The sequence below is a fragment of the Rhinopithecus roxellana genome, chromosome 15 (genome assembly GCF_007565055.1).
Source record: "Rhinopithecus roxellana isolate Shanxi Qingling chromosome 15, ASM756505v1, whole genome shotgun sequence".
Classification (NCBI taxonomy): Eukaryota; Metazoa; Chordata; class Mammalia; order Primates; family Cercopithecidae; genus Rhinopithecus; species Rhinopithecus roxellana.
The window spans coordinates 7,740,696-7,755,106 of NC_044563.1; the positions used below are offsets into that span (position 1 = coordinate 7,740,696).

General features: G+C 40.4%; 1 protein-coding gene across 1 annotated transcript; it reads left to right on the forward strand.

Moving 5' to 3' along the window:
* Nucleotides 1-8,158, forward strand: MS4A2 (membrane spanning 4-domains A2). Its single transcript, XM_010384991.2, has 7 exons — nt 1-299; nt 1,171-1,300; nt 1,814-1,948; nt 4,218-4,274; nt 4,825-4,986; nt 5,383-5,481; nt 7,009-8,158. The coding sequence occupies exons 1-7, from the start codon at nt 244-246 to the stop codon at nt 7,105-7,107; spliced, it is 738 nt and encodes a 245-aa protein (XP_010383293.1). The 5' UTR covers nt 1-243; the 3' UTR covers nt 7,108-8,158.
* Nucleotides 8,159-14,411: the final 6,253 nt, after the last annotated feature.

Sequence of the window (14,411 nt, forward strand, 5' to 3'; positions counted from 1 at the left end):
ATTTCATATGAGTCTTTATTTAGTAGACTTCTCAATTTTTCTATTCATTACAAGTGAAAGCCTGTTGATCTTAATCAGCCAGGAAACTTATCTGTCTGGCAAATGACACATGTATAAAGATAACCATCAGTGTCATGAGGTAACCCATTTCAACTGCCTATTCAGAGCATGCAGTAAGAGGAAATCCACCAAGTCTCAATATAACAATATTCTTTACTCCTGGATAGCTCAGTTAATGAAAAAATGGACACAGAAAGTCATCAGAGAGCAAATCTTTCTCTCCCACAAGAGCCGTCCAGGTAGGTACAGGGTATTATTTTTTTCTACTCTCAGTCACTTAGTGGCAGGGGAAGTCATAGTTACAGTGCTTAGGAGATGAAACTTTATTGATTTAGGCATGGATCCATCTAGTTTAATTAATATATTGGGTATGAGGAAGCTACTTGCCGTACTTTCCAAGAGATTCTCTCTCCCTGGAAGGGAACATTTTTACTCAGCTTGTAAAGTGGAAGTAACAGATTTTCTCACATTAGAAGCTCATTTTCTGGGTATGAGACAGGAGAGTTCATACTAGGTATGTAGATCTCTTGCTTCTGTGTCTGATATGTGCTGCAGGACACATATCCTTCACACATGCTTTTGTAAATACTTTATAAAGTAACCTGCTTCTTGATTGGTCTTTATGATCCACAAGCTGTGGGATGCTTCTTTGAAGATGAAAATAGTAAGAGTCCCATCTAGCCATTCAAAGTCATCCCCTCATTGCATTCTGTGTACATGAAGTTGGGGTTTGTTACTGACATAATATATTCAGATACATTTCTATGTTAAAAGGATTGTGAGATGCATAGGTAACTGTGTTTATTTTCAGTTTTACTTATCAACATAGATGAATGAGAAAGAACTTGAAAGTAACACTGGATTAAGAATAGGAAAATTTGGCATGGATTTTGTTCCATTTTGTCCCATCTAATCACTTGGATAGTGTTCAGGTGTTCTTGGTCAGTTACTTGGATGCTCTGAGTTTTAGTTTCTTAGTGATTACAATGAAGATTTGAGTTACAGGATGGCTTTGAAAAAATAAACAAAACGCCCCTTTCTGTCAGTCGAGGATGTTGCACAGGGAGTTAGAGAATGTTCTTATGACTGAATTGCTTTTAAATTTCACAGTGTGCCTGCATTTGAAGTCTTGGCAGTATCTCCCCAGGAAGAATCTTCAGGCGGACTATTGAAGTCAGCCTCATCCCCACCACAGCATACATGGCTGACAGTTTTGAAAAAAGAGCAGGAGTTCCTGGGGGTGAGTTAGCCTCCTCCAACTTTGACTCAAGTAAGGGTTGGGTCTAGAAAAGAATACTGAGTTGCATCAACTGTTTTCCCACTTGGATTCATGAGAGGTGGCAGGTCCTCTAAAAAACATGGTAGATAAAGTGTTGATACTAACTGGGCCCTTTTGGGAACAGAGAAGCATTTCCTCAAAAAGACTTTAAATTGCTAGGATGAGAATGGCCAATAGGAGTGAAGAATTCATCATCTTTCTCTTTACTTAGACGTAAAGAACAATTACTGATGTTCAACATGAGTACGTACATAAAGGCGCATGGAGAAAAGTATTGGTCATCCATGCATTAGGTAGTGCTTATATCAATTCCTATAGCGGCCAGGGTATTCTGGAAAGTCTTACGTGTGGATCACTTCTCAAGACAGTCTAGGACACTAAAGCAGTTTCTCATGTTCGGCCTCTATTATTAAAAAATGATACAATCTTGGGAAAATATTTTGATTTTCATGAAATTCATGTGTTTTTCTATAGGTAACACAAATTCTGATCGGTATGATATGCCTGTGTTTTGGAACAGTTGTCTGCTCTGTACTTGATATTTCACACATTGAGGGAGACATTTTTTCATCATTTAAAGCAGGTTATCCATTCTGGGGAGCCATATTTGTGAGTATATATCTATAATAGTTTCTGAAATAACGTTGAACATAGGTCTCTCTCTTGCTAAGAACTAACCAGTTATTTCCAGTATTAAGATGATATTTATAATTCCTAACATAGATATGCTCATTAACAACAACAAAACATTCTTTTTATAATTAACATTGGGTTAAACATTTAGCCCACAGTTTTATCTGATGAGAAACCTGAATCTAATTCAAGTTAAATGACTTGCCTAAGCGACACCTGGCTGATAGTAACTGAACCTAAACTTTCAGAATCCAACTGCAAGAACATACCTCTAGCACTATTCATCAATAAAGTTATACGATGACTACATACAGCTTTATATGTCAACTAAAAATAATAGCAGAGGTTGAGCATGGTGGCTCACGCCTGTAATCCCAGCACTTTGGGAGGCTGAGGTGGGTGGATCACCTGAGGTCAGGAGTTCGAGACCAGCCTGGCCAACATGGTGAAACCTCGTCTCTACTAAATATAAACAATTAGCTGAGTGTGATAGTGCATGCCTGTAATCCCAGCTACTCGAGAGGCTGAGGCAGGAGACTTGTTTGAACCTGGGAGGCAGAGGTTGCAGTGAGCTGAGATTGTGCCATTGCGCTCCAGCCTGGGCAATAAGAGCAAAACTCTGTCTCAAAATAATAATAATAGAAAACAAAGTTATCTTCATGAAAAATGAGGAAAGAGATTGCTGGGGTGAGAAAAATTAAGATCAATGGGCATATGGTGACCTTCTATGCCCTAGAAACTTTTAGGTATTTTCTCATGGCATCTCTTTTACTCAATGTTCTATGTGGAAAAACAGGTGGATGAGTGAGATAATAAGGTGTATAACTTTTTAAAGGTCTAATTGACATATAATAAATTGCAAGTATTTCAGGTGTACAATTTGCTCACCTTTGACACACATAGACACACATGAAAACATCACCACATTAATACAATGTATGTATCTATCATTTCCAAAAGCTTCCCTGTGTATCTTTGTAATTCTTTCTTCCTCCCTCCACTCCTTCTCCTCTCATCCCCAAGAAACCATTGATCTGCTTTCTGTGAATATAAATTAACTTACATTTTTTTATATAAGTATGTTCTCTTTACTGTTTGTCTTCCTTCGCTGCAGTTATTTGAGATTATTCATGTTTTTTCATTATATCGATACTTCATTCATGAGAATACATTTTAATTCTAAACTATATCACATTCACTTTGCATTCTGCTAAATCCTTAGTGCTCAGATGACTTGTTCAGGACTCTCCTTGAACCTCCACCCCTGTTACAATTGAAACTTGTCTCTACTGTCTTTTTATTTCAAACACAGCTTATTAGGTGTCTCTCAACCCATCAAACTCACAATCTGAGTCTTTAGGAGATTGCTTTGAATTTGTGCTATTGACTTATATTTATATCAAACATGTAAATGTTTGGTAAAAATATCATCATGTACATTTTCATAATTACTCTATATTCACATGATATATGTCAAACTCTGGAAATATGCATGCCACAAACACATGTTTCTTGCCTAGAGGAGCTGATGAAAGATGCACATACAAATAGACAATTGCAATAGAATGAGAGTGGTAGTCTAACAGATTCATGCCCCTGATGTTGCTGGACGTTGCTACTCCAAGATTAACCGCTGCATTGTCAGGGTTAGCATCTCCTGGGAGTCTCATGTAAATGAAGAATTTCATGCTCCATCCAGGACCTAATGAATAAGAATCTGCATTTTAGCAAGACCCTCACATGATTCATATACACTTTTTTTTCTGTTAGATGGAGACTCACTCTTTTCACCCAGGCTGGAGTGCAGTGGCATGATCTTGGCTCACTGCAACCTCCACCTCCCGGGTTCAAGCGATTCTCCTGTCTCAGCCTCCCTAATAGCTGGGACTACAGGCACACGCCACCATGCCTGGCTAATTTTTGTATTTTTAGTAGAGACGGGGTTTTGCCCTATTCGTCAGGCTGGTCTCGAACTCCTGACCTCAGGCGATCCCCCCGCCTCGGCCTCCCAAAGTGCTGGGATTACAGACATGAGCCACCACACCCGGCCTTATTCGTATACACATTTACTTTTGAGGAGCACTCTACAGAAAATAAGAATAAGGAAATACTGGGTTCACAGGTGACATTAATAAGTAACTTTATCAATACCCCAAATTGTACCTATGTTTGGAAGATGGGGTTACAAAGGACACATTGAAAACAAGAAACTCATTGTGGCTCTTTTTTCCTCCTTTTTGAACAGTTTTCTATTTCTGGAATTTTGTCAATTTTATCTGAAAGGAGAAATGCCACATCTCTGGTGAGTTGCCTGTTTCTGTCTTTGTTCCTCTTTGAAAAGGTAAGAAGAACGGAGTTTGAGGAGTCTTAAGGGGAACATTCGTTGTCTCCTATATTATAGTGAATGTGGATATATGACTTTGTTTCAATCTATTTTGTGTCCTGGGGCTTTTTGCAACAGAAGTTGGATATAATCATTAGAAACATAAATTGCACCATTTAACATACAATGAAGTTTATGTTTACCTTGATGCTCGCTCTAAAAAAAAGTGTTCCCACACCGGCATTGTCCTTGTAGGTATATTCACATGATCAAATAAATAATTAGTTTTCAATTAAGAAGGAGATTTGAGGAAAGACCGTATGTGTCCATGTGGTTCCTGAATGCAGTCCAGCGAGAAAGAAATATATGCTCATTAAACAATGCGGCCATTTTCAGGGCTTCCCTTTTTAACCAAAATTTGGAAGCAATGTGGAATTTACTGAATGCATCCAGCCCTGAAATGAAGACAGGTTTATTGAATGTGCCAGCAAGTGCAGGCCCAGGTCTGAGTGTTCCTTATTATCATCAGGCGAGAGGAAGCCTGGGAGCAAACACTGCCAGCAGCATAGCTGGGGCAACAGGAATTACCATCCTGATCGTCAACCTGAAGAAGAGCTCGGCTTATATCCACATCCACAGTTGCCAGAAATATTTTTCGACTGAAAAGTGCTTTGTGGCTTCCTTTTCCGCTGTATGTATTTTTTTGTGTGGGAAGACTAAGATTCTGGGTGCTAATGTCAGTAAGAAGCCCTCTTTTCTTGTTCCATGAACACCATCCTTTTCTGTAACCTCCATTACATAGTGCAGTGTTCTGTAAGTTCACACAGTCCAGGGAGATGCTGGCTGCCCGCTCCCCTCAATCCAGGCAAATTCCTTGGGGTTAAAGTTATCTACTACAAGTAACCATCTCTGGGTTTTCCTTTGTCTGCGTGTGTGCGTGTGTGTGTGTGTGTGTGTATGTGTGTGTCACTTTAGAAGGACTGGTCAGATGATGGGGAGATGAAAGCAGGAGATGCTTTAAGAAAATAAACTTTTGGGGCACCTACCATGTGACTCTTGTTGTTTATCGTTTGTTGCTGTTCAATAGGAAATGGTAGTGATGATGCTGTTTGTCACCATTCTGGGACTTGGTAGTGCTCTGTCACTCACCATCTATGGAGCTGGGGAAGAACTCAAAGGAAATAAGGTAGGTAGAAGCCTGATCTAAAATCCTGAATGACAGGTTAAAGAATTGGAGCTTTATTCCTTAAAAATATGGGCTGGGTTTTCTGAAACATTTCTTCCAGAAAATAGTTTCTCCAGGTTTTATTATTTTGGTTTCCAAATCTCACATTTTAAATCACATTTTATACTCATAAGTAGCACACATTTCATAGTATATCCCCTCTGAATGAGGGTTGGGAAAATAGGATCTGTATAATGTCAGAAAATATGGATGCCTTAAAGTGTGTGGAGCACGAGAGACACATGTGCAGGTGGCTTGTGAGGAAACCACCCAGGTATCTGGCCTTGTTTTCTGCCCCAGAAGTAACCGCCTATTCCTGTTTCTGTTTTATTCCTTTATTTCTTGACTTTTCCTTTCCAACTTGCTCTAAAACCTCAATATTCTTTCCTTTCTGATTCATGACTACCAACTGTTTCCACTTGCCTCACCCGCCCATTCTACCTTTGATGAGAACCACCAGCACCTGGTGCTCACGTACTTGCCCATGTCTGATGGATGAAACATACTCTCTCCATCTGTCCACTTTCCTGAGGCATTTAAGTCTAGCCACCTTTTAAAATCACTCTCGTCCAGGCTGGGCAAGGTGGCTCACGCCTGTAATCCCAGCACTTCGTGAGGCCGAGGAGGGTGGATCATTTGAAGTCAGGAGTTCGAAACCAGCCTGGCCAAATGGCAAAACCAAATCTCTACTAAAAAGTACAACAAAACAAAACAACAACAATGAAAACAAAAAAGGAAACATTAGCCCAGTGTGTTGGCAGGTTCCTGAGGTTTCAGCTCCCCAGGAGGCTGATGCAGGATAATCGCTTGAGCCCAAGAGGTGGAGGTTAAGTGAGCCAAGATCATGCCACTGCACCCCAGCCTGGGCGACAGAGCCAGACTTGGTCTTAAAAAAAAAAAAAAAAGTAGCCAGGCCAGTGGCTCATGCTTATACTTCCAGCACTTTGGGAGGCTAAAGCTGGAGAATCATTTGAGGTCACGAATTGGAGACCAGCCTGGCCAACATGGTGAAACCCTGTTTCTACTAAAAATACAAAACTTAGCAGGGCATGGGGATGCACGCCTGTAATTTCAGCTACTCATGAGGATGAAGCAGAAGAATTGCTTGAACCCGGGAGGCAGAAGTTGCAGTGAGCTGAGATCGTGGCTACTGCACTCCAGCTTGGGTGACATAGTGAGACTCCGTCTCCAAAAAAAAAAAAAAAAAAAAAAAAAAAAATCACTCTCTTCCAAAGATAGATAAATAAGACAGCAGATATACTAAGGAATAACCTCACCAACTTGTCATCGACTGACATGATTTCTTTTGGGCCCACTTAGCCAGTCAGTCTGGTTTGGTTTTCTGGAACCGAAAGAAATAATTAGAGTGTAATGACAGAGAGTGTGAGAGTCAGAAAGACAAAAGTAGATGAGTTAAGTCTCTTGAGCAAGACTTCTAGGGATGGGAAATTTGTGGTGATTGATATGAAATGATTTTTCCCTTATCAGGTTCCAGATGATCGTGTTTATGAAGAATTAAACATATATTCAGCTATTTACAGTGAGTTGGAAGATCGAGAGGAAATGTCTCCTCTCACTGATTTATAAGAATCACATATCCAGAACACTCTGATTCACAGCCAAGAATCCAGAAGGCCAAGGTCTTGTTAAGGGGCTACTGGAAAAATTTCTATTTTCTCCACAGCCTGCCAATTTTACATTAGATTTATTCGCCAGATGAGAATATTTTGTTTTTGTTGCTTCTGTTCCCCTTAATATTCTCCTTCCATTTGTAGATATGATAGACTCCTATTTTTCTTGTTTTATATTATGACTTCACATACCTCTCTGCTGGAATGTCAACATGTAATAAGCAAGATTTAACTGTTTGATTATAACTGTGCAAATACAGAACACCAGAAGGCTGGCTGAAAGTTGAGTTAAACTTTGACAGTTTGATAATATTTGGTTCTTACGTTTTTTTTTTTTATTTTTTAGCATTCCTAATAGTTACAGTTGGGCATGATTTGTACCACACACCCATACCCACACAGTCACACACACATATATATAACTTACACTATATATAACTTTCTATGTAAATATTTTACCACCAGTCAATAATACATTCTTGCAATGTATTGCATGAAGTTTTATAAAAATCTGTATAATTGCCTAAATCACCAGCACATTCACTGACATGGTATTATTAGATAATGTTTGCAGATTGATAAGTAGGAAGTGGGGAATTTTATTAAGTTACCCATTGTCTGGGGAGGTAGATAGGTAAAAACAGGGAAATTGCAAGTGGAGAGATCATTTAGTGAGACATTTGTGAAAAAAAGAAGAATAAATTAAGACCTGAGCTGAAATAAAGTGAGTGGAAATGGAAATAATGGTTATATCTAAAACGTGTAGAAAAAGAGGAACTGGTAGACTTTGTTAACAAATTAAAGAATAAAGTTAGACAAGCAACTGGTTGACTAATACATTAAGTGTTTGAGTCTAAGATGAAAGGAGAACACTGGTTATGCTGAAAAAAAGGATAAAAAGGACCAGGCACAGAGGCTCACGCCTGTAATTCCAGCACTTCCGGAGGCCGAGGCAGGCAGATCACGAGGTCAGGAGTTTGAGACCAGCCTGGCCAACATAGTGAAACCCCATCTCTACTAAAAATACAAAAATTAGCTGGATATGGTGGCATGCGCCTGTAGTCCTAGCCACTAGGGAGGCTGAGGCAGGAGAATCACTTGAACCCAGGAGGCAGAGGCTGCAGTGAGCTGAGATGGCGCCATTGCACTCCAGCCTGGGTGACAGAGTGAGACTCCGTCCCCTCCAACCCCCCCCAAAAAAAGAAAAGAAAGTGAATGAAGCAAACTTACTTGAATTTCCATTATATCTCCAGCCTTCTGCTGAAAGCCTAACTTGTGTTACTTCATTTTAATCTATGAAACAAACTCTTGAGGTAAGAAATACCTCTTTTTTAAAAACTGTAAGCGTCTTTACATAACAAGAATGAAAACAATTTGCCAAGACCACTTAGCCACGAGATTATGGAGCTGGGATTTAAACCCAGGCTGGCTTCACTTTAGTGTCTGTGCTCCTCCTACTTGGCTTAACTACCTGTCTTAGCTATGGGAGTTGTGAAATTAATGAACACTCTCCTCAAAATGATTGTGCATTTGAGATAGAAAACATGGAGCATTAATTGGTGGTACAGTTCTATGTAGTTATCTCTACATAACCATTAAAAAAAAAAAAAAACCTAGACACAAGAACTAACTTCTTTACACCTCACACTCCAGCCCCTGGAAATCACCTATTTCCAGGTCTCTGGTATCACCTGATATCTTGGGCTCTCTTCTACTAGGGTTTGTAACAGATGGAAGATGTCTACTTCTTTTAGAATTCCTCTCTGAAGGGAGGATGACACTCTGAATATGGAGTGCCCACTTGATTATCTTAGGTTTTATTACAGAATAAAGACTCTTGCTTCTAGAGGTGTCATGGCCTGAACTATGTTCCCCTCAGAGTTTATATGTTGAAGTCCTAAGCGCCAGGACCTCAGAATGTGACGTATTTGGAGACATCATCTTTAAAGAGTAATTAAATTAAAATGAGATATTCAGGGTGGACCCTAACTCAATATGAATAATATTCTTGTAAGAAGAGGAGTTCAGGACACAAACATGTACAGAAGGAAGACTATGTGAAGACAGCAAGAAAACAGCTATTTACAAGCCAGTAAGAGAGGCCTGGAACAGATCCTTCCCTTACAGTCCTCAGAAGAAACCAACCCTGCTAAAGCCTTGATTTTAGGCTTGCTATAGCCTACAGACCTGTAAAAAATAAATTTCTATTGTTTAAGCCACCCAGTCTGTGGTACTTTGTCATTGCAGCTGTAGCAAACTAATACAAATAGGATGAAAATTAGCAGTCTGAGAAACACCGAAATTCCCAGTTAAGGATAACCAAGACATTTGGAATTAGATTGTCTCCTCAAAGCAAACTGCAGCAATTTCTCAAGGAGAATTTAAAAGCCCAGGTGATAAATGAGCCTCAGACCCACAGGTATCTCTCTCTTCTTCAGATAAATCTAAAGAGAGAATAATGAAAAGAGATTGACCATACTAATTTACAAGATTTAAAATAAATGCACGGCCAGGAGTGGTGGCTTACTCCTGTAATCCCAGCACTTTGGGAGGCCGTGCGTGGAGGGTGGATCACCTAAGGTCAGGAGTTCAAGAACCTATTAAATCAGAATTGCCAAAAGAGTGAGCCTGTTGAGAGGGATAAAGCAACTCCTTCTTGGATGCTACTTCACCACGTTTGTAACCAGCAAAAAGGGTCTGGCTGCTTGCTGAACTTCTTTCTTACAGAATGACATCAAAATAATAATGCGTTATGATAAGAAAGAGTGATATTCCTTTATTATCCGTTCTAGGTAGGGGGAAGTGTACAGAGCAATTCCACTCTTCGATTTGTGGAGGGTACGCAGGGTGTTTTAAAGAAAGGGTTTGGAATACAGAAGAGAGAAGGGGCTAGGAGGTACCAGGTGTCACGACTTGCTCCAATGTCTCCTCTTGAATTATTGTCTCATTTGGTGAAGGGGTTGGCACCTGGATCCTGCCAGGTTATAAATTAGTTGCAGTCAGTCTGATTGTCACCTGGAGTGGATTCCATCCTTGAAGTAATCTTTTACTGGAGACAGAATTCCAGAAGTGCCTGGTCCCTATCAGGATCTGACCCATGAAACTTCCAAGAAAAGGTAGGACCAGATAAGAGAGCATGGTGTGTGCTTAACAAGTATGTAGGTAAATAAATGTGCATAAGTCATGGGAGCATAGCACGGGAGATGAAAGGGAGTGGAGGTTCACAAAACATTCTGAGCCTGGATTTAAAGACGAGAGGTAACACATACGCAGTTTGTCTCAAAGTTGTATCTTGAGACTGGGATGGGAAAGAGGAAAGGAAAAGATAAAAAGTTTAAAATGCAGCTTGAGGCTAGGTTGCCGGGCTGCTAGGCTGCTTGGCTGCGTGCTGACTTCTGATTGACCCCTGTTCTGGGAATGCCTCTAAGATTTCTACTTTATCTACTGTTACTATACATCCTGCCTTTAAGGAGATGTACACAATGTTCTTGCCTTTCCCTGGGGAATCGACTTCAATTGTCCTATTGTTACCAATCACAGGTTCTTAGACTCTCATGTAATAAGTGGCATGAGGCCCAACAAGTTTCCCAGTCAAGGCCTTTATTAAGGGTTTGTGTTGGAATAAAAGGGAGCCAGCGCTGGAGTTAAAGTTCTCGTGCTGTCTCCGTAAAGGCTGTGCATTGTGGTGCCTTAATACATTTATGCCTCATGCTCCATTATTAGAATGCTAAGATGTGGGAGTTATTCGTATCCTATTGCTCAAGGTCATCACCAAGGTCTGATTGCAAAAATTCAAAATATTGAAACCTCAGGCACAAGGGGGTTAAGGAGAGTGACACGCATAATTCATGCATGTCACCACGTGTGTGGGGTGCAGTGCAGGGTGCACAGGTATAGTAAGAAGTAATGCTAACACATACATGACATGGTTAGAAAATGGCAAATAAGCCTCTCCCTGGGTGGGGATTTTAGTATTATAAGGAGGCAAAGGTAAAGACCAGTCATCCTTCTGGTGTTGTGCACATGAGGGTGATAGGGTTAAATTCTTTGAGTGAAATCTATGTTGGAAGGCCATTTGCTCTAGCTTTTCAAAGGTCCTCCAATCAGAGGACCTTGAATGAAATGTATGGGACAGTATCTTGGCTTGTAAGGTTTTTCCATCAACAGGGCTGGCACTAGAGGAAGTGGGAGTGCAAGGTCTTGTCAATGAAAAGAGTTAAACTGTAAAATATTTTAAATTTGTTCTGAGTCAAATATGAGAAGCAATGATCCATGACGCAGCCTCCCAGGGGTCTTGAGAACATGTGCGCAAGGAGACTGGGATACAGCTTGGCTTTAAATCTTTTGGGGAGGCATATGACATCAGGCAATACATGTAACATGTACATTGGTTCAGACCAAAAAGGTGGGACAACTTGAAGGACAGAATTCAAAGATTTTTTGATTGACAATTTGGTTGAAAGAGTTTATTACCTAAAGACTTGAAATCAATAGAAGTGAGTGTCTAGGTTAAGATAAGGGGTTGTGGAGATCAAGATTCTTATGCAGATGAAGCCTCCAGGTAGCAAGCTTCAGAGAGAATAGATTGTAAAGGTTTATCAGACTTTAAAAGGAGCCACAATCTTAGTTGATTCTCTTCTGAACCAGGAAAAAGACCGGGAAAGGGAAGGAGATTCTCTACGGAATGTAGATTTTTCTCCACAAGAGACAGCTTTATAGGGTCGTGTCAAAATATGTAAAATATATTACAGAAATATATTTTGGGATAAGATACTTCAATTTTTTTCAGGGCTTGTTGGCTTTTGCAAACCAAAGGTATCTGAGACAGGTCTCAATCAATTTAGATGTTTATTTTGCCAAAATTAAGGCTATGCCCATGACACAGCCCCAGGGGTTCCTGAGAACATGGGTCCAAAGTGGTTGGGCTACAGCTTGGTTTTATACATTTTAGGGAGACATAAGACATCAATCAATATATGTAAGATGTACATTGGTTTGGTCCCGAAAGGCAAGACAACTTAGAGCAGGCATGGGGATGGAAAAGGGAGAAGGTGGAGTGTTGGTTGGGAGGCTTCCAGGTCATAGGTGGATTCAATGATTTTCTGATTGCCAGTTGATTGAAAGAGTTTATCTAAAGACCTGGAATCAGTAGAAGGCAGTGTCTGTGTTAAGATAAGCTGTTGTAGAGACCAAGGTTTTTACTATGTAGATGAGGCCTCCAGGTAGCAGGCTTCAGAGAGAATAGACTGTAAGTGTTTCTTATTAGACTTTGCAAGGTGCCAGAATCTTCCTTGATTCTCTCTTGGATCAGGAAAAAGAGCTGGAAAAAGAAAGGGATTGTCTACAGAATGTAGATTTTCCCCACAAGAGACAGATTTGCAGGGCCATTTCAAGAAACATCAAGGAAATATATTTTGGGGTAAAATACCTTGATTTCTTTCAGGGCCAGCTATCTGTCATGTTGGTATCCTATTATTATAAAGAGTCTGCTTTGCCAGTCTTAAGGTCACTGTTTTAATGTGAATGTTGGTCAGTTGTGCCTGAATTCCAAAGGGAGGAGGGTATAATGAGGCCTATCCAACCAATCCTTCCAACCATGGCCTGAATTTGTGTTTTAGGCTAACTTTTGAATGTCCTTGGCCAAAAGGAGTGGTCTATTCAGTTATTTGGGGGGTGACAGGGAAGCTTAGAATTTTATTTTTGGTTTATGCTGTCATGTGATTCTATGCTACAGGGGGTTGGAATTTGGTGTCTTATTGCTACAGAGAGTCTGTTTTGTCATTCTTAAGGTCTTGGTATTAATGTTAATGCTGGTCAGTTGTGCTTGAATTCCAAAGGGAGGAGATCATAATGAGGCATGTCCTACCTCCCTTCCCATCACGACCTGAACTAGACTTTCAGGTTTAGTTTGGAATACCCTTGGCCAAGAAGTGAGTTCTCTGTCAGTTGGGGAACTTAGGATTTTATTTTTGGTTTACAGTCTGGATGGTCTAGTTGGGATCTCCAGCAGCTATAGGGCGTTTACCAGTCCGTAGTACAGGCCTTAGGGGGATGGGGCACGTTGGGGCTTCTTTATTGAAGGTTATGGAGGAGGTGATGCAGGAACTCCTGGCTAAATTGAAATAGGGAAGTTGCAGGTTGAAGCCTCTGTCCACTGTTGCCCGATATTGCTAGGCCAGCCAGCAGCAGCAGTGTGGAGCCCTGGGGGCCACCTGATCTGCCATGAGCACTGCATTCTGCCCTCTTCTTGGGCTGTGTCCCAGCACCCCAGGGGCAGCATGCAGGACAAGCAGGTCTGAAAAAAATGCATTAGTGGGGTTGGGAGTGCCGAGTACCATTCCTATTGTGTCTTTGTACACATTCATTCCCTACAGTATATAAACCCTGGATCTGGCGGTAATGGCACAGCAATCCGTCGCCTTGTCACTTTGCTGTATGTGACATAGTCATGGCTTCTGTTCCTAAGTCTCTATTAAATGATTCTTTCTGAGAAACTGGATATGTCAGCCTCTTTCTTTGGTCTCTCAGATTTCTTGAAGTTTGGGGGTAGGATTGCATAGACTTTATTGCCATGGAATACCTGTCTAGTTTAAGATACATTGAGTGTGGTCAATGTCAAAGCCTGAAATTTTGATACACAAATGATCTGCCTATCACTAGGAACCCCCTCTAATGACGACATAGAGTAGAAAAACTGACTCTCAAGTGATCTTGATGTTCTGGTGCTGATATTTTGGAAAAGCTTTTCCTTCTCCAAATACTTTTTTTTTTTTCCCTTTCTCTAGGTACTCTAGACTATGATTGGTATTAAATATTTCCTTTTAGGAATAGTGGGGTATTTAATTATATTTTTAAAAGAGGACAATATGATTTTGTTTTGCTGCCATATTGCCTCTTCAGTCTGAGGAGCATATTTGTGACCATATCTCTCCCATTTACTTCTAAAATTAAATAATTACCCCATTAATTCTTCAGACAATTATTGCATGCTCATCTGGGCCAGCCGTATAACTTTTATAAGTTATAACAATTCACACATATAAGACAACATCTCTTTTGAGGAGCTGGCAATCCAAAGGAGCCCAAATACATGAATCAGAGCAAATCCAGAGCAAGTTCTAACTGTTCAGGAAGAGTTGCCTTGGTATTTGGACCTCTGGGTGCTATAATGGTCATGAAAATCCTTGTGGAAGAAGCCAAACTGTTGAAGTGTGAAATGAGAGGCAGACCTGAGAAGACTTGACTAATCTGCAAGGGATT